Source organism: Cinclus cinclus, chromosome 22, assembly GCF_963662255.1.
Source record: "Cinclus cinclus chromosome 22, bCinCin1.1, whole genome shotgun sequence".
NCBI classification, from domain to species: Eukaryota; Metazoa; Chordata; class Aves; order Passeriformes; family Cinclidae; genus Cinclus; species Cinclus cinclus.
In genome coordinates this window covers 4,267,039-4,287,884 of record NC_085067.1, presented here as the reverse complement: position 1 = coordinate 4,287,884, position 20,846 = coordinate 4,267,039, and the positions used below count along the sequence as shown (strand labels likewise).

The 20,846-nt window shown below is 46.9% G+C and overlaps 1 protein-coding gene and 1 long non-coding RNA gene across 13 annotated transcripts in view; one reads left to right on the top strand and one right to left on the bottom strand.

Annotated features, from left to right (window-relative positions):
- Positions 1-19,855, bottom strand: part of PHF12 (PHD finger protein 12) — a 32,046-nt gene extending 12,191 nt beyond the window's left edge. For 3 of the 12 annotated variants that reach the window (XM_062507273.1, XM_062507272.1, XM_062507285.1), the window contains exons 1-7: positions 19,730-19,855; positions 19,226-19,407; positions 4,926-4,998; positions 2,995-3,382; positions 2,337-2,457; positions 1,239-1,371; positions 387-551 (exon numbers count right to left, since the gene is read on the bottom strand). In XM_062507273.1, coding sequence (XP_062363257.1) covers positions 387-551; positions 1,239-1,371; positions 2,337-2,457; positions 2,995-3,382; positions 4,926-4,998; positions 19,226-19,407; positions 19,730-19,795 — 1,128 coding nt within the window. In that variant the 5' untranslated portion in view covers positions 19,796-19,855. Of the gene's footprint in view, positions 1-386; positions 552-1,238; positions 1,372-2,336; positions 2,458-2,994; positions 3,405-4,925; positions 4,999-11,813; positions 12,751-13,165; positions 13,252-19,225; positions 19,408-19,729 lie in introns of those variants that run through there. The other 9 variants (XM_062507275.1, XM_062507283.1, XM_062507274.1 and 6 more) reach the window with 9 other exon arrangements.
- Positions 2,980-8,741, top strand: LOC134052690 (uncharacterized). Its single transcript, XR_009933882.1, has 3 exons — positions 2,980-3,014; positions 6,393-6,531; positions 7,072-8,741. It is a non-coding gene; the product is annotated as an uncharacterized LOC134052690 (long non-coding RNA).
- Positions 19,856-20,846: the final 991 nt, after the last annotated feature.

Sequence of the window (20,846 nt, the reverse complement as noted above, 5' to 3'; positions counted from 1 at the left end):
CATGACTTTGGTACAACACGGAGGCTACAGCATAAGAGAAATCAGGGAAAAAAGCCAAGGGAAGTCTATATGGCAGTTTTCAGGCATCCTGGCAACAAACACAGCTCCAGATCTGACTGTAGGGCCACCTTCAGGAAGTTTTGTGGTGTACCTTCTATGCTTGTGCTAGATTTAAGTGCTTACTTGTAATAACTGAGCTTTATAGTTGAAGGAAAAAAGATCTTCTTAGATCCTACAGGTAGTGACTGCTGACTCCCAGATCTCTCACCAACACAATCATTCTGACCCCACCTTCTTCCTCCTGCCCCAAGGAGTATGCTGGTTTCCCTTCCAAACTAAAACACATACACACATGGTTTTCACCCACCACTACTTGCCACACATACCTTCAGACCTTTCCTCTTCACTGACTGAAGAACTCTGCGATTCGGAGGGTGTTTCTTATGGATTCGGTTTAAGAAATCCACTTTGACAACATGCTGAGATATGGTGTCCTGGAACCGGTCAAATACTCGGCACCGATTACTCAGGGTCAAGTTCTTCTGGTTCAGCTGGGTGATCAGATAATGCCAAAAGAGTTAGGGATCTGCAGGTCACTCTAAGGCACCCTAAGACTTTCATAATGCCTCGTAGCACTGGCAGTACAGCATCAGCTCAGTTTCCTGCAGCACTAACCGTTTCTGTTAAAGGGCACATTGCTGGAGGTGAATACAAAAGCATTTAGAGGCCAACTAAGCAGCATCAATGCTCTCAGAAGCAGTTTGTCTGGGAAAAAGCTCTTTGTTTCAGCCCCCTGTTTCCCCAGTATTTAAGTCTCAAGTACACTGCTTTTCAAAAAAATGAAAACTCCCTCTTGGAATGAAACTTTTTTTGGGTTAAGCATGAAAAGAATTACTTCCCCTATTTGTAGCACTGTGCTGCTTTGTATCCCAGTTCAGGAAGCTCATCTAGATCTTAAAAGAGTCCAGTCAAAAACCAGACAAGCTGTCAGTGAGCCACAATCTGAGCTGTCAGCTTCAGTTACAGGAAGGAGTTCCCCCATATTTACATCTTATTGCAGAAAGCAGCATCATATTCCTTTGGAGAGTACGTTGCTTGCAGCAGGAGCTTTACAAGCATTACAGGGAACAATAGGAGCTCAGAAGCTGTTTTACATTTGTTGTGCTTTGTCCTTTAATGGACCTGCCAGGTTCCACTCCAGCATCTGGTTACCATACTGCGATCATAGTCCTGCTTACCACCACGTGTTCTATGTGATTTGGGCACATCCATCTACCCAGAGGCATGGCAGTAAGCGGTGGCTCCAGACAATCCATGTGGAACAGGAGTGGGCAATAATCACACTGGATTAGAGGTGCCACTCTGCAACTCCTGAGAAGAGAGAGCCAAATCTTATTCCCTGTACACAGTATAAACAGAACATTCAGGCGAGCTCGGCTGACCACTTCAATTTATCCTCTACAGTTGTTTGCACCAAAAAGTAGGATTTCTGATTTGTAACTTGATCTTTATAGACCTTCCTCAAGACCCACTTGAGGCAAAAGTCTTTATTTGAAGCAAAATTCAGAGATCAAAATGAAATCTCAGATTTAGGTAATGTCAAGTTTCCTTAGAGAAATCATGTGTGATGCTAGGATGTGTACATCAACAAGATGCTCTCAGAACATGTCTCAAACTCCAGAAAACAACTACATCTGAATCCCTACGCTTTAAAAAAGTCTTTGCTCTATGACAAAGTCATCAGTTGTTCTCCACAAAAGCCCACCTGAGTCCCCATTCCACTTCAATACATTCACTCTGACTGGGTTTCTGAAATAATGGTTTCATTTTCACTGACATTTTGAATTGGGATTGATCTATGCATTTTTTTATGCAGCGTTACAAAACCCATCAGTATTTTGTACTGGTTTTCAGATTTACAATTTCAGCACAATATTCCTATTTGCCTTGGGCTTACAAATCTCTCAGTAGATTTCTATTTCCTAAAGGTCACCTCTTCACACACCACCTTCACAAACCATAAACAAACATCTCCATTTACTAAACCACCATCACTTCAGAATATTTTTTTTGCAGAAAAACACTGAAGACAAGATGGCTCAATCTTGTCGATCTTCAGGCAACATTTCAGAACCCTTTATACCTGGACCTACACTTGCTGTGTTTAAACACCTGTTACTTAGCAAAGAATAATATTCTCCCATTTGTTTAGAGGATTATAAGTAAGTAATGAAGGAGAATGGAAAAAGAAACAGGTAGTCTACTTTTTTCAGCAAGAACTTTGCACCTGTGAAGGCTGCAGCTACACTGAACAACTTCCCTGCAAGAATAAGTACCTGTTGCATGTGAAGCAGACCTTCACCGGCAAGGGAACCAAACCATTGTGGTCTAACTCGTGTTGTGCTTTCTTGACATTCTTTCCTGTGGTTTCTTCCTTTCTCCTCCTCTTACTAGTACCTGAAAAGGAAATTTTAAAAAACTTTGGGTTATCAACATAGCAGAGATTTGCCTTCTGGTAGATACATATAATCATCTCAGAAGAGTCAAAGATTTGGGAACCTCTATCAACCACTAAATCTAGCCTTAAGAGACAGAGACTGTCTTTAGAGGCAGATATATTTCATACTTAGTAATTTCAGTGACATCCCATACATTTAGTCACTACTTTGTTACTATATAATTGCATCATAAATCAAAAATCAAGTATTTTGACAACCGATTTTTTTTTCCTATTGATGATCTAGACCAAGGTGAGAAGAACAAGCATCTATCGCAAGTCCTGATGGACATGGTGTGCAGTTGCAGTGTCCCCACAGCTCAGATCTGAAAGACCCCGGCTGCTAGGCAGCTGGAAGAGAGCCAGAGGTACCCTCTGCTTTCACCAGAGCACCACTGGAGCCGCAACTATCACAGAGTCAAGAGAGAAAAGAGCAAAGAGGGCAGCAGGATGCATCTGCAGACATCTTCACTAACAGCAGACAAGGCCCTGCTCACCTGGAAGTGCTGTGGTGCAGGTCAGTTCATTCGGCAGCTGGAACTGCGTTGGGTTCCTTTCCATGGCAGCAGCAATAAGAAGCTCAAAGGGTCGCTTCAGCTGGGGCTGCCCACAGTCCATTTCTGCAATGGCAGAGTCATCATCCACGTCAATTATGTCCTCATCGACATCATTCTGTTCTGAGTTGGGGGTCTCGGTGCTGGCATTGGATGTGGGAGTGCCAGGCCGGCTCGCTCTCCTTTCCAAGATCCTGGCATGCGCATTAGCCCTGATGCTGCTGCTAGACCTGTCCAACAGGTCTGCGTCACTGGTGGGGGAGGTGGTCCTTTTCCCAGATTTGTCCACCAATCCATTTACCTGCCCCAGCTCTTTCTTCTGTTCTCGCTTCTGCACGACATGAATAGGCAGGCTTATCATGGAGGCCACAAACAAAGCACATCAACCTTGACAAATATGTGATTGAAGACAAACAGCATCTGAAAATGCTTGAGCCACTCACTACAACTTCCCCGTGGAAGTCATTAGAACCTTGATCAAGAACAGTCTGATGGTAGCTAAGGACAGGTGAAGGAACAGCTGAAGAGAACCAAGTGTGGGGAAGAACATTACCATGTGTCTCTCTTTTCAGTGTAGCTATACTTGAGTCCAGATCAGGACAACATTTCACAGCATCTAGTCCTAAACACCTGACAAATCAGACAACTGTTTACTCTGCTACCAACACTGAGAAACTCCACAGCAGACCGTACACTGTTGATGCATTTTGCTAACCCTGGCACTGCACACAAACCCATCAGGGGTTGAAAAGGTCAGCTTGAGAATACAAGCACAACAAACAAACAACACTCTGCTATCTCCTGATGGCAGGAATCTTGAACAGCAGAGGAAAACTATAGACTGCCATCACCACAAGACCCATTTTGGAACAGAAGGAGATGCTGCATGGCCTGGGATGGGCAACTGTGCACTGCTCCAGTGCTTGACAGCATCACCCATATGGAGGAACCAATCTACTCCATCACTAACACAGACTGCAAAGGGAGAAAAGTGTTTTCAGGCAATTTTTAGTATAGAAAAGTTGAGGATTTTCTCCTTTTCTATCTCTTTTTACTTTATTATTTGTTTTTCGATTTGTGACCTTCATTTCTATTGTTGGCAGATGGCTGAACAGTACCCTGGAAACATAACAAGGCAATCACTTCAGGAACAAAAGGCTGAGCACACAGTTTTCTTCCAATCTGTTTTGGGTGTCACTTCAAGGGAACAGTTGCTAGATAGCTTGGTGCAGTTTCTAAACCCTCTGCTACGCAGCCTTACGTGGTCACAGCAATAAGATGTTTACATTGTGCAAGACAGCTTCCTGGAGAAAGAGCATCAAGGCAAAAAAAAAAGCTACAATCTTGCCCAATCATCTCCTCCCCATCCTGTTCAACAGCCCAGGAAATCATAACTCACTGTGATTTCACCCTCTGCTGATGTACAACTGCTGTGAAGTCACTCTTCTAAAAAACACATATTAACTAGAATCACAGCCCTGATGGCAAAGCTGTATTAACGTGACTCCTGTTCTGCCTGTAGACAGCTCACCTCCTCAAGCACAGGAGCCATTTCCATTTCCTCTGTGCCATTTCCTCCTTTCCAGAAATGGGGGAAAGGAAAACAGTTTAAAAGGCACAGATTGACAAGAAGGTACCAGGCACTTCAGTTTTACCTCCTAGTAGTGAGGTTAAAATATCATGAGGGTCTCACCAAGACCCCTTAGGTTTCTTTAAGCCCTTTCCTAACAAAATCCTTTACAAATGTCAGCACAAAGAAGCAGCTCTGGTTGTCTAAGTACACACGAAGGGAGAGGCAGATATAAACCACAGGATTCAGGTTTCAAATGGCCAGTTGGAAGGGCAGGGACTGTGTCTGTTTTGAGAGGCTTTACCTTGCGGCGCACGGTGCAGCGGTGGCACATCCACTCCCCCGGAGGCAGCATCTCCTCGCTGAGTGGAGGGTTGCTACAAGAGAAACATAAAGCAAAGCTTTACTATTATTTACTGGCATTTCTGGAACTCTTCTCACGTACACAGCCAGAGTCAGGGCAGCTCTGCAGTTCCGCTCCCAGGCACTTCCTTTTATTTATGGTGAAGCTCCCTGGATTCGCTCTCCCATACATCCACTTAGCCAGACACCTCCAAGAAGCCAGTCTTCCATGACACCCATCTCAGCTCCACGGTTTCAGAGCACTCTCAGACTTGAACAGCAAAGATAAATGGAAGATTCACTGGTGTGCCACACACATACCTCCCCCCCCCCCACCAACACCACACCTCCTTAAATAACTTGATTACTCCACCTGAGACAACACAGATTCCCATGCAGCAAGCACAATCATATACCCAGGCATTTCATCCCTTGGATTTGCAGTGAGTCCAACTGAATGAGCTGCCATGAGGTCTACCTACCACCTCCCATGTATTCCATCCCCGGGCACACTTAGTTAATGGTGGAAACCACCTTCTATCTTAAGACAACCCAAATACTCTTGAAAGTGTCACCATATACAGCTTGCCTTGGCTACGAAGCACAGGATACATCCTACTCACAAGGATCTGCACTTACTATAAAAACTGTATCACAGTGAAATGACATTCTCATTTTGATGCTAGAAATAAACCAAAGCAAATTAGATGAAGGAGTAAGGAGGATTATTTTGAGAAACACGTTTCCTCAGTAAAAGGCAGAGCAGCATATGTTAGATGATACACTTTCCTTACAGATCCTACTACTAACTCAAGTACTTTCCAACACCTCTTTATCATTAAGATTTGTTATTTGAGCAAACTGCTGACTGTGGCAAGGAAAATGTACCTGCTGGGAAAAAACAGTCATTTACCATGCAGTGTAGCTTAAGACACTTTAAAAGTTCTCCTGACTTTTGCTAAAGGCAGCTCTTAGCAAGTCTGCTCTCTTGTGCCGAACACACAGTTGCACTACCACAGGATCTGGAAGCTCCATTTCCCACTGACTGGGAAATAGATTTCAAGGATCCCCTGGGACTGACTGGGTTACAAGGGGATCAAGAAGTACAGTATCCTATAAGACCGGCCCAAGAAAGCCACACAAGCATGGGAAGCTAGACTGTGGTTCATGGCAGGAGTCTCTATACTGTTTATTGCACCTACAAATATCAAACCAAATCCAAGTTAAGCTTTCCACACTCCAGCCCTGACAAGCCAGGGAGGATAAGATGCATCATACTCGCTGGCCAGGAAGAACTGTGCTTTGCAGCAAAGGGAGAGGCTGTCTTCCTTGAGAATCTTGCTCCTAGCACAGGGAAATGGCACAGGATCCCAGCCCAGGCTCCCAAGCCTGGACTGTGAAAACAAATACACTTCCTTTGTTTAAACAGAGTCCCGGCGAGCCTTGCCCTGAGCTCGCCCGCGTGCCAGCGACAGCCTCTGCAGGTACTGCAGCCATCCGGGGTCACGCTCCCTCTTGCAACGCTGCGCCTGGAAAACTGAAGGAAGAACACAGCAAGAACCAAGCTGGTAATAACCTCAGCATTTCTGGTGTCAGGCTCTGGGGAATTCAGTAGAGCCAACACATCTGGCAGCCATTTTGAGGAGGAGTGCAGGGTTTCAGAGGCCTCCGTGTTCCAGGCGCTCCAGAAACGCAGTGCTCTGCATATATGCACTGACATACCTGCAGCTTATGTTTCTCATTTCCTGAAGGGTTTGGATGAACAAGAGATCAGGCTCTAGATGAGAGCACCAAAGCCTCCACTACTGGCTGCTTCACCTCAAATGCTTGGGTGAAACAGTAACTCCCTGCCCCAAACTAATCTTTTGCTAACAGAAGCAGGGAAGGGGGGTGGAAGGAGGAGAGTAACAAATGATCCCCGTGTGCTTGCTGCTGCATAAATCCATGCTGAATCCTAAGGTGCATCCTACAATAGCTCAGTTCTACTCTTGCTAGAAAACGAGCTCTTAGATCTGCATCTACAGCAAGTACGGATTCATCTGGCCCATTCCCCTCTCCCCTCCCAACACCCCAGGGCAAAAAAACCACAGACTTTGATTTGTTCCTAGTGAAATTTCACCCTCTGAAGCTCCCGACGAGCGTGCCTGAACTGCTGGGAACACGTCTGCCCCATTCCGACATGCGGCGTGCCAGGGATCCACGCGCTGCCAGATGCCTCTGGTTATTTGTTTTAACTGTTCCCTCAATCTTACGCATTTTACAATGAAACAATTAATACTATGGTGAACCTTGAGAGACGCCTGGAAGAGTCAGAACAGGTTTCTTCTGCAAGCGTGTATGTTATTGTCCCATTTGCTGGGTTTGAACCATGAAATCCTACATACATTGTACTATTAAAGAAGCATTTTAATGAATGCTGCTACTCGAAGGCCTGTGGAAGGAGGGGGAAAGATTAGTTTCAGAGCAGCAGAAAGGTTTTAGCGCTCAGACAAGCCTCCTGAGGTTTTCTGCTCACTGTCAGGGCCTAGCTGCGATAGCAAGTGTATTAAAAGACTGATTCTGCCTCTTCTGGTTAATGAACTGTTCATCAAGGCAGCTCACCATGCTAACAAAGACTGATGAAGGCTGCTCCTGCACTGCTGGCCTCGCAGCAAGCAGAGAGCATTGCCTGGGTCTCAGCAGAAAGCCAGGGAAGCGCTACAGAATGCTGTTTTAATTGACTAGGTATGACCACATTCTTCAACCTTTTACTGTAAGCATAAAAGAAACTGATTTTTAAATCTGAGCAAGATACTTGATCTTCATAAGCAAGGTAAGAATTAGCACTTTGGCAGGAGCACCACGGCCCTTTTCTCCCTTTCATTGGTTCATTAGCATGCACAGCTCCAGCCACCAGTGTTTGCTGCCAACAGGACCTGGAACTGTACAGCTCCCACTTTATCTTCAGTTACAACACATCTCCTTTCAACTACACACCAGTCAGTTGTGCTTTTCAGTACAATTTCACTAACCTTTCATTTCAGAAAGTTTCCCCTTCTGTCATCACAGACAAGAATGGTGGCCTCTGCTGTTTACCTGGGGGGTTTGGTGTGACCCAAATCAAACCTGCCTAGTAGAATGTGTTTCAGCATTTAAGACAAAGACACCTCTGAAAAACACAGGCTGACTTAAAAATACCTAGAAGACTAACTCGTTCATACAAAGCCTTTGAAAATTAAAGGAGATATTTATCACTGCCTAGTAAAAAGCCACTACACTGACTATGAAATCACTTGCTATATAATATCTGTCTCATGGCTTTTTCTGAAAAAGTTAACTATCTCCTGAAATTCCTATCTGGTGTGTTGTCAAGCACTGCTCTGCCATGGTCAGAACACAATGCTCTATCCCTTAAATAAAACTTAAATGGCTATGACAAAATAAAAAAAAAATCTTCAAGAGCATATTAGGAGTTTTTATCAAGCAAACAATAGCATGAAGCCACTTAGCTTTTCAATTTCACACTCTGGGGCTCTCATACATCAGAAGCCTGTTGTCAAGTCTAAATCCTGTAATTACTCCTCACTTTGCTGACCTCAATAAATAGATAAACAAGTGCTCCAAGGAATGGCACCTTTTCCAATACAAACTGGGCTGTAGCTCTCAAAGGAACCAGTTATAAGCAGACCTGAGGTTATTTACACACTGCATTCCTGACCATCTTGCGTCAAAGGCACGTTGACACTACTTTTGGACCCACCAGGATACAGCCAGCTACCAACTGGGATAATGGTGGCAGGAAAACAAACCAGTGCCTGGTGAAGCTTTCTTCAATAACTTGTCTTTCACGTCAGTTGTTTTTAACAATTGGACTTAAATATTATTTTTCTGTGCGGAGGAAAAAATATTAACACCGTGAATAAATGCAGGCAAACACATCTTTTCCTTCTCAGGAAACTTAATTAACTGACCAAGACTCAATGACAGGATGATAATGAAGGATGCTAGATATGTTTGCCAGATAAGGGAAGAAGGCTTTTGGCTTTTCTATGGGTCTCCTATTTATCCCTATGATGGATAGAGCTACAGCTGTTCTACCAGCTTCATAAAGAACAAGGCTCCCTGGCTTCCTACAGCAGGGCCTCAATGGCAGCTAAAATAAACCAGGAAACCAACCTCACTGTCAGGGCATTACAAGAGCCCCATTGAGAAATAGGGAAAGTTGCATCATTTACAAATTCAGCTTTTTGGAACATTTTTACCGTGCCCAAGTTATACACTTCTGCTCACAGCTGCTCCCAAACCTGGCTGGAGGAAGACACCTGGAACCCTGAGCCTCTACCTTGGACAGAATAAAACCACACCAAACAAGCCAACAGCTGCAGCCTGCAGCAAGTTCCTCCCCATTGCAACTCCCTTATCTTCCTCTTTTACTCTTGCATCAACACAAAGCTTCTGAAGACAGAAGGCAGATTTCAATTACCTCAGAGGTAAAACTACTGGCTCCCTCCTCTTCTCCACTGTTATTTCTCAAATTATTCAGTGAAGTCTCCAAGTTCTGCTCATTAACATGGACAAATTGTGACACTCACCTGTACAAGAACAACCTTTCTGAAAAAGCCAAAGATTTCTCAAGCACCAGTGAAGAGACCACCAAACTTTAGATAAGCCTAGCAAAACTTTTGTTCTTTATAGACCTCTAAGCATGACCTGATCACATTAAAGCTAACAGTTTCAGCAACTTTCTGGCCTCAATTAGGCTTACATTGTTTATAAATTATACCTATTTTAAGCCAGCAGCACAACTCACATTAACCACAGAGCACCATCCACTATACTTCTACCTGTGGTGCAACAACTCCTGAGGAAACTTGTGAAAAAAGCTTGACAGCAGGCAGCATAACTTTGTTTACAATGAAGTGTAAGTCTTGAGCATGGACATAAGTTCTAAATTAGTAACATCCAGCAAGGACTCCTGGACAGCATCAAACAGGTCAGGACATGATTCTTTTGGCTGCCACTATGCAAGGAAGGGAAGCAAAATGACCATTTCACAGGTCACCAATTATCCCATCAACTGGAACGCTGCATCTGCTTAGCATGCATATTTCCAACAGCATGTCCAGAGCTGGAAATAGGAGTTCAGCAACAGACAGAAAACAGAAGCAGGATTAAAACACCATTATATGGGCAGACAGCGAGGAACAAGATGTATCCAAGGGAAAAATAAAGGTACACTACACTGTCTACATGATGCTACAAGAATGGAGGAAGACCTGAACTCTTAAAGGTCTAAGTAGCAGCACTGCTGGGTATGCCAGATCCCAAAATTTCCTTCAGTGTGCTTATTTCTACCATCTGGACCTGCCAGTGTTCAACATTTCAAGGGCTTGGCCAGCAGTTCCAGCCTCTGGCAACAGCACCACCGTGCTCCTAAGAACCAGGTACCACATAATGAGTGTATCATAAATTTTGTTAGTATTCTGTGAATCTGCCAATGAACTTCTTTACTTGAATCCATCAGACAACTCCTGCTACTCCCATGCTGTGAAGAGAACCTCATGGAAGCAGGCATTTATCTACCTTACCTCAGCTCCCTTCCTGCCTTCACTGGGGGTCCTGCCTCCTCCCTGTGCCCTTGTGCACAGGCAATCCTGAGGTTCATGGAGAATCTAGGAAGTTTACTCCAAGGCACAAAGCAGAACTTTTCTGCCTCCAACCTGACAAGGAGGAAGGTCCAATAAACTGGATAAGCTGCATGTAAACATGTGATCACCTGATGTAATTAGTTACTTCTATTTATAGAAAGAACCTGGCCCACAGAGACCATTCCATAGACAACCTGTTAGTTATTACCCTCAATCATGTCCAGCTGACAAAAAGCTAAAGGAAGTATTGTTTTTTAAGATATCACATTTCCACACATAGGTAAACATATACCGATATAAAAAATAAACTAGCATTAAAAAGTGTATAATACCACCAGAACCGCAGTGAGGTCTTCTGATTATTATTTTTTAATTAGTTTGACTGGTTATGAACTCTGATATTTGAGACATGTTTGCATAGGAACCATCCAGCTTTGTATTTATAAGCAGAAACCATGGAAATTGATAGGAAGAATTGTTGACTTTGAAAAATGTGGGTCAGACACAGAAATTCAGACATTTTGTACATCCTGACTCCTGTTTCTTTCCCAGGCATCACTCATGCCTGTGCTGCAGACAATAGTAACAATAGCCTGAATTCAATGTCCAGGTTCATTATTAAGTGTTCAGGTCTTTATAGCACCATCTTCTTAACAGATTAGAAGTCATCTTCTCAAAGCAGGATGACACATAGGGCAGCATAAGGGAAAAGAAAGGAGGCTGAGGAACAACACAGCCCTGGTGAGAATCACTTCATCCAATTTTGTCTTTAAAGAACAATAAATGAAGAGACATCTCTGGTGGGAAAAAAAATAATCAAAACACAGGTCTGAGAGGTTTCTGAGAAGTGAACACATTCAGCCCCAGCCATACTGAACATGTTCAAAGGAGACAGGGGTGAAAGGACAGCTGCAATAAGGTGGAAAAAAGGAAAGCAGCACATCAGAAGAGGATGAAGGGCAGACCCATAAAAGCAAAATCATGAATTTGTCTTCACACAGGCACAAGTGAAGTGTAATTCTGACATCTACATGCAGACTAGGCTTTCCCAAGAGTGCTGGGGAAGAGAGAAAAAAGAGCAGAGACAGAAATAGCCGCACACACACACAAAAAAAAAACCCCAAACAAACAAAAAAAAACCCCACAAACACCCAAACCAAACAAAAAAACCCACAAAACCCTTAGAGCAGGGTATTCATTCTTTTCTGCCTTTTCCAGATCACCTTCATATCTTGCTCCTGTTGCTATTCTAGACAGAGATCACTGGGAAGTTCACATGATGCCATGCTCAAAGTCAGAGGCTGTACAGGCAGGTGTTTCACACCAATCACTAGTGCTTGCCAGAAATTCAGCATGGGGTTTTCAGCCTGCTAAATTGTATCCTCAGGCCAGTGCTTTCTGCAGGGTTCAAAGTCAGTAATCTCCAGCTCCATCTAGTTTGCTTGGAGAGATCGTGCAGAGCAGACGTCAGCAGAAATGGGTTAGAGTTGGGTTCAGGCACTCGATTCCCCCCAGCTGGTGGAGATGCTCTTTGCCTTTTGTGCTCAAGATCTGATACACCAACAGGAAGAATGATTTATACAACTTTTTTTTTTTTTTTTTCTCTTCCCCCCTTCATTCTTGGCTACAGGGAGCATTTACTCCATACCCTGAAAAGGTATGTGACTGCATTACAACTGGTATCTGTCAACCCCTTTATTAAAGGGAAGCCACAACACTATTTTTACTCAGCTTACAGAGTTACTGGATACTGCAGTGTTCCTTCGAGGAAGCTGGGCAGACATCTAGTGAGCAGTGGAGCTGGAGACAGCACAAATCAATTACTATAGGAAGGAAAAGCCAGCTCTGACAATCTGTGTCACAAAAAATCACAAGTCTAGCCAGTAACCTGACGTGGCAAGATGCTTTTTGCTTACACTCGTTTCTCTCATACCCCTGTAACAAAGCCATGTTATATCCCCAGATACATTTGCATTTTCACAAGTCCAAGAGAACTTCCTGACTGGTTTAAAAAAAAAAAAAAAAAAGAAATAACAAAACGGGTACATCCTTCTCACATGATTTATATTCCAACAGACAGCACTTCCTAAATATTCAGACTGTCACATTTGCTTTTGGGAGATACAGCTCTTTCCTACTCTGGAAGTAACTGCTCCCTTTCTTCACAGCAGATTCCTGCTATTTGCTACTGACTCAAGGAATAAGAAAGGCTGCAGAGCACAGGAAAAACTCAAGAACCTGACACATACCAGGGAGTCAGTCTAGCAACAAAAGCAGTTTAACATCCACTCTTGTGGGTCAATAAACGGAAGAATTTATGTTAGTGTTGAAAAAGTGTTTCCGTATCGATGTTACAACTGAAATTTCAATTTGACTCTGTCTTACACAGGGATACACAGGAGCCCTGCTCTCCTGCAGATGTTCCTTACACCATCACAATAGTACCTACGACACAAAAAGGCCCTTTTTTCGGGGGGGGGGGGGGGGGGGGGGGTGGGGAGAAATGCCTGTCTGATCCTGGTTCTTACTAAAAACACAATTCTGTCACTGACAACAGCACACAGGCACTCCCCACCTGGGGTATCCTTCACACCCGTGGTAAGAGAAGTACAGCCGGATGTCAGACATGCAATTACCACTGCTTCCCTTTTACTACCCCACCTAAACAACACCGTGAAATGGAGAGAGAGAAGAATTATGAGCTTTATAAGATCTTGTGTAATAAACACAGTAGTCCCCCATTCCCAACTATCAGATCTGCTGGCGGCAGTACAATCTTAACAACGCTGAGCATGTATGTGATAAAAAGGCATAAGGCAACTAAAAGAAGGTGAATATATTTACAAGATAGTGCCAAGATCTCCATAACAAACAGTCATTAGCAGATTAGTATTATGAATCTAATCCAATTAAGAATTTCCTTTGCAAATGCCCGGAGGAGCTGGAATTCCTTTGGGAAGACCTTTCCATGTTGTGAAAGGCTCCCATGAGTCATGCCTGCAGGCTGACATACCAGGAAAGACCAGCTCTGGAGCAGCAGGAACAAAGCAGTGAACCCCACCTCGAAGCAAACCACTGCAGCCTCCTGCTCCTGAGAAATCAATTCAAAAATGGACCTCACAACAGCACAAAAAAAAAAACAAAAAAAAAAACTTCCCAGTTCCACATGTCGTGGTCAACATAAAACTGGCACTTTCCTAAGCTAAGGTACTAAACCACGGAGAATTTTCATTGTTCACAGTCTCCCACTGTGCCATTTTAAACAGCTTTGGAACAATGAGGGTGTTTGATGTAACACCAGTCCATGCAGCAGCCACGTCTGAAGGCGAAGCCCAAGTTAAGTAGTTAAACATCCCCCTCCTTGACTTCAAATCCTTGACTTTGGAATCCCAAAGCCACGTTCCTATCACTTCACACTGAGTTTGGGAACTGCAGCAGAGACCCACGGCTCAATCCAAATCCCCAGTTCTTGCCCACAGTGAAAAATCTGCTCACACACAGTTTAAAACGAGACACATCCACATACACAGGTGAGAGTGGTGGTTTGCAAGTCACCCAATCACGAATTCATCAAATTCTTACTGTGAATGATTTGCTGAAGCTCTCAACTGAAGTCCATAGATTTAGGCTGACCTAATCTGCCTTTGCAGGGAGAGATTTAGGACAAAATAAGGAGAGTGAAAAATCTCACTGGTACAACTTTGCTGAGCAGAGCTGCCAAGACTGATCATGTTACCACATCTGCAGGCGCACACGCAGTGACCCTCTGCTGCCAGAAACCCAGTCAGGGCAATCACTTCCTCCTGCCTCAGGATCTAGCCTAGGCTGGCCCCAAGGCTCCCAAAATATCAGAACCAGAGATACATAAAAACAAAAGTTGGGCTTTTTTTTAAAAGCACATACTTAAATCAATACTGTTTTAACAAAGTATCAGTAAAGACAGATACATTTAAAAGCTGGGAACAGAACAGCTTACTCTGACCTTCAATATGCAATTACATAAACATTAAAGTAGGAGTTTGCCAGTCATTTACTGTCAAAAAAACCCAAACAAACAGAAAGCCTCATAATAAAAACTTCCTGTACTTAAAAGATACAAGCTTCTTTGAAGCTGTGATGTAATTTGATGCACTGAAACCCTGCTCCTAGCCACTATTACGTAGGAAGGTTGCCTCTCCAGCACCTTCCTGGACATCCTGCTACTCCTTGCAGCAGGACATGCCTCAGACCACTCTAATATTCACCTGAACCACCTGAAGCAGCCCAAGATGACCATTAAGGGAAGGATTACCTGAGACAATAGACTGGCCATTGTTTTGCTCCCTTCACAGACTGCATATTCATGTAGAAACCCAAAGCTAGAAGAAATGCCAAAGATAAAGCAGGGCATTTTAGACTGAAAAAAGTGAGGAAAGAGTTATCGATGTCCTACCAGCCAGACACAACTTTTTTCCATTCTTTGTTCGAAGCACTAAAACAATGTGACTCAAAGAAAATACCAAAAATCTAGTTCAGCTTCCTCTGCTGCACTTTGCAGCTCTGCTACTCCTGTTCTTCAACATCAGCACTTGGATGAAGACTGCCAAATCAGAGAGGAAATGAGCCAAACACTGCAAATATTAACACAAGAAAGTGTTGCAAAAAGTTTCATGGAGGTAGCAGACCCTGGTAAGGACACAATACACTTCTCCCAGCACAGAAGTGAGGAAGCCCAGCTACGAGGAGCCTTTCTGCTTGGCAGTGCCACAAAACTGGTCAGCTTTAAGGGACTGAGGTCACTCTGCCATGCCAGCAGAGCTGCACAGCCAGCGGCAGGAGATTTTACAAGGGGGACTTGAACCAGAGCATTCAGTGAGGTTTGTGCTTTTGGACTCCTCCAACCAGAAACTCGGGCAGGGAGACTTTAAAAAAAAAAAAAAAAAAGAGAGAGAAAAAAACAAACACAAAACTGTTCTCTGTTGGTTCTCTCTCCTGTTGTCACTCCCCTCCCCCAGCTTGTTAACTAAACTTTTCCTCTCCCGGGGATCTTTCTAATCCTTCATAATGAATTTGCAACATCAGTCACTTTACAAACCCGCTTCGATGTGAATCAAGTTCACTACAAGCCCAAGAAAACACAGGGAATTCTAACAATCACATTGCCAGGAGGAGGATATAAATGGGAAAGAATAGAAGTAGCACTGGAAAATTGGTTTTCAATCATGTAAAGAAGGAGTGCACACCATCCCTGGGGGCCTGGGCTAAGGCAGAACATCAGAATGGAAATGCACTCTGCACTGTCACCCAAAGCAGCAGACTATGGGCAAACAGCAGAACCAAACACCAACTTGAGCACTAAAAATCCCACGTCCTGTTTTCAAGATTTACTAGGGACTCAAAAAAACCTCTCTCTGTAAATTCAAACCTGAAGAGAATCACCTGACTGTGATATTAATCCAAGTATGTTGAAACTAAGTATCTGGCAGGGATTTCACACTTCCCTTGTATCCCTTCCACCAGGCCAGTTTATCTGCAGCCAGGCTGGAATCCTCCAAACCCAGGGCCTCTCAGAGCACCCATAGCAGCTTTACACTTAACTAGTGACTTCAAAAGGGAGTTGTGGGAAGAAGTGACACCCCAACAGATGAATTGGGAAGTCACTTCCACCCACATTAATTCAGGAGAGCAGTCGTTCCACGGTATGCCAACAAAACTTGTTATTTACCACCTCAGATGTGTAATACTATCAGACTCGGAAAGTTTCGGGAGTTTTGGCCAAGTACCTTCTGTTTTCAGCAGAGGACAAGGGGTTTAAGTGCTAAACTGAAGTGAAGGCAAACTGCTGAAGTTTGAGGGTCACACACTTACCTAGCAAAGCCAACTTTCTCATTACAGGCTTAAATAACTTGATACAGGAGAACCTTCTCTACACAGGAAGGAGCAACTCAAATTCCTGGGAAGCTGAGCTGGGTTTGTCTCCAGCTGACTGCATGACTTGTGCCAATCACACCCCTGAAAGTCCTTTTCTTTTATAATATGGCCTCTCCCATACAGCTGCAATCAACTGATCACAAACCCTAGACCAATTATAAGCTACCTCATAATTTTTTTTAATGCTATACTGATAATAAATTCAACCTGGTACTAAAGCTCACAATAAATATTCAGAGAACAGGTAAGCTGTCGACACAAATCAGTTAGAGTGCCCCAGCAGTGCTATTCAAGTAACTTAAATCAAGCCTTGCATTACAGCTACTATTCTTTAAATAAAAAAGGGAGGCAGAAAGGAAATTGCAAGTGCTGCCTTTATGCCCAAGTTTATATACAGAACGGAAGTTTACTTTAAGCAAAATGTAGGAGGTAAAGGGAAGACGCACAAAAACAAAACCTGAGCATCCCTTTGAGACAACCTAGGTCACCTGAAGGCCGTAGCCAAGCATCCAACAAAGGTCCAGGAGGAAGGAGGCTGAACCAGGCCCAAGCTGGAGGCCTTCAGACAAAGCCTTTACACACTTTGGCACCTCCCACAGCAGAGTCTGGGCTACCGTCAAAGGGATCACTTGAGAAACCCCAGAAGCAACAAATGGAGCGAAAGAGACTATTTAGAATTGCTCTTTCATTTCTATTCTGAAGAGTGACCAGTTAGCCAAAGATACATATATTTTATATAATATTTTCATATAAAATTTTTACACAAGTATAATGCAACTAACTCAGGTACAGTGAAAGCTTTACAGGTGTCTGATTTACCAGGTTGTTTCCCACACTCTAAGTACAAAACCATCACTAAATTAAGCCGTGAAATTAAGCATGCACGAAGTGGTCTCATTTATGGTCAGACTTGACTAGGATTTAGTGTCAACCAGGACACTCTACAGCCTTAGGCACAGCTCTTCCACTCCAAAATGTGAAGTTTTAGCTATTGCTCCAGCCTCGCTAAGAGGACGCTCAGGATGTGTTCAGCTGCATCCGAAAGCAACTATGCCCAGCAGAAGGAAAAAACCACCCTTAAATTAAAGCTCATCAAGGACATTGGATGAAAAATAATTATAATTACTACCCTCCTAGTAAATATTAGAGGATCTGCACTACCACCAGTAGCACTTCCTCAGGGTAGGAGGGATGATGTCATGGCTGCATGCTACAGCATTGTCGGGTTTGCCTGGCTACACGCTGCTAACGGGACACTCCCTACAGAACTGTGACCACACACTCAGCTTCCCTGCTATCAGCAACCAGTTCAGTAAGTGTTCTGAGACCCTCAATTAGCATAGAAATGCAGAATAGCCAGCAAGCAAATGAAAATCAGGAAAAAAAAAAAACAAACCAAAAAACAACAGAGGGAGGGAAAAAAGCGCAGAGACAGCTGTAACAGGGTGGCAAACAAAGCTCCAAAGCACGAAAGAGAGAAAGGAATGTGGTTAAAAAATCTCCCCTAAGGAAGAATACTCTGTACTCCCAAACTCCAGCTGTTTGACTTGCCCCACTCCCTCCTCCACTCCATTATCCACTCTGGCTGTGCTAATTTAACACAAACCGCCCGCCTGTGTCAACTGTTGAAAGGGGGGATTTCGGCAAAGCGGCCTTGGATGCATCCAAGCTCCGGGTGCAGAAAAATGAAAAACTTTGGGGCGGAAAGTTGAGGCGCTTTTGGCATGGTGTTGCTTTGTGCCGGGAGAGCTTGGGAAGCTGTGAGGGAAGGCAGCAAGAGCCCATTCTGCTGCATCCTCCAGCACCTCGAGCTCTGCCACCGCTTCCACATGCACCTCGATTCCCAGCCGGCAGCCAGATCTGCATGCAGAAAGCTCTGCCTTCATCAACAAAGCCACACAACTCCCAGCAAGAGCACCTGACAGCCCCCCAGTTCACAGCAGACACCCCCACGGATGAGACAAGCAGGTTGGAAGAGCAAGGAAGAAGAGAAAAAAGGAGGGAAAGGAATAAACCCGGCCAACATTAAAGTCTGGAGGCCTGGATTTCCACGGGGAAGGTATTTTCACGTTTGAGATACTGTAAGGAGTGCTGCGAGGGTTTGGAAGTCATATATGCAGCCAAAATGGCGCTGAGAATAAAAATATAATTTAAAGGAAGGTCGCCATATTGTAAACAGTGAGGCAGGGAGACACAGAGACAGCAACCTCCATTATTCCCAGCAGCTGCAGCAGCACGGAAGCGCTGGGAACGTCAGGCCTGGTGCAGAGACGCCACCAGGGCTTCCTCCTCTCCAGCCAGGGCCCTCCGGAGGGTTTCCCCCAAACCAGACACCCTTGGAGAGGGGTGAGGTGGGGAAGTTTCCCGCTGCGGGGGGGGGAGGGGGGGGAGCGGAAGGCCGGGCAGGGGCAGCGCCAAGGCAGCCAGGCCGCGCAGCCAGGGGCCTCGCTCCTCCTCCAGGCCCCTCGCCCGCTGCTCAGCACAAAAAGAAAGGAGAAGGGTGGACCCCCAACCCTCCAGAAAGCAGCCAGAGGAGGGTTCACCTCCGCCACCGTGGATTACTCTCAGGAAGGATAGACCCGAGTGGGGTTTTCACCTCCTTTTTGTTCCCGTCTGCTCCAGCCGGCCCCACGTCCCCCCCCTCCCCGGGACCTAACGGGAAGCGGGAGCGGCCGGAGGAAAGGTGCTCTGGGCAGATCCGGAGGGAGAGAGCGCCAAGCCTTACCAGCACTGGAGGTGGAAAGCGGCGGGGCAGTGATCGCAGCACAGCAGATCCCCTCCTTCCTTGCAGCTATCGCAGCTATCGTGGTTAGTGGCCCTGCCACTTCGCCTGGGCTCCTTCTCGAGCCTCCTGCTCTTCTTCTCCCCATCTTCGCTCTTGGGGGGAGCCAGGAGGGCCTGGATTTGCTGCACATGCACACACAGACAGAGTGGGCTCTGAGGGGCTGCACGAACCCTGACCCAGCACCCTTCCCCCCGTGCCCGCCGGGGGGACAGCGGCCCCGAGCCCTCCGAGAGGGGATCGGGGGGGGGGGAAACAGAGCCCCGGCCGAGCCCGCCCCGCCCGCCCCGTGTCCGGCAGGGCCTCTCCGGGGGCCGGGCGAGCTGCCTCCGTCCCTCCGCACTTCCTTGTAAGGCCACGGGGCTCCGGGGTGGGGGGGGTCCCTCGCCATCTTGCAGCCCCACTGCCTCCCCGGTCCGGTCCCCCTCGCCGCGTCCCGGGCCTCACCTCCATCAGCCCCCCGGAGGTGTCCAGGTCGTAGACGATCGTCTTGGTCTCCATCTTCTCCCACATTCATCCAGCCCAGGAGCGGCCCCGAGAGCCCCCCCCCGGCGAGAGGGAGCGAGGCGGGGACGTGCGGCGGCCCCTCAGCGGCGGCTCCGCGTCGAGGCGGCGGCGGGGGGGGCGCGGCGCGGCGGGGGCGGGCGGGCGGGCGGCGGGGCCTATCCCACGGGCCGCTGCGGCTTGCGCGTCGTCGTCCTCCTCCTCCTCCAGCCGTGCCCGGGGGCGGCCGCGGGGAGCCCGACGCCCGCTGCCATTGCCGCGCAGGGGGTGGGTGGGTGAGGGAGGGAGGGGGCGGCGGCCCCGCGCCCGCCGCGGCCGCTCACGCACCGCGCACGCCCCGCGCACAGGCGGCGCCGACGCTCCGGGCCCCGCGCGCACGCGCACTCCGCGCCCCCGCCCCGCCCGCCTCGCGCGCATGCGCGCCCTGCGCCGCCTCCCGCGCGCGGATCTGGCGCGGCGGCGGCGGCGGCGGCGGGGGGGCGGCGGGACGCACGCGAAGCCACTGCGCGTGCGCAAAGCACCGCCCCGCGCGGCTCCTCCCCGCCTCCGTTAGGCCCCGCCCATTCCCCCCGCCCTCTTCTCGCGCAGGCGCGTGGCGGCCGTCACGTTCCAGCGGACGGGCGGGCGGGGCAGTGGGGACGTCAGTGACGTAACGACATGGGGCGGGGCGGCGAGGGCACGCGCGCGTCGGCAGGGGGCGCGCGGCGCGCGGCGCGCCGGGGCTCGGTTTCTGTTTGTGACGTCACCCCGGCGGAGGCCACGCCTCTTAAAGCGGCAGTGCCCCCATCCACCCGCCCCCCGGAAAGCACGGGAGGGGGGGGCGTGGACTCGGGATGTTATCGGGGTAGGCTCAAAGTCCGCGCTGGGGAGGGGGTGTGTGTGGCTGTATCCCCATTCCAAGCTGCCCAGCCCCGCTGAGGAAGACGCCACGGCTTCTAAAACACCAGTTTTTATTAATGAAACAACCAAAAGATGGGGAGAGGGGCGGTGTCCCCTCCAGATCGAGGGGGCGGCGGGGGCCGGGGTCACCAGCCCGGGCGGGACGCAGCGGTAGGGGCGG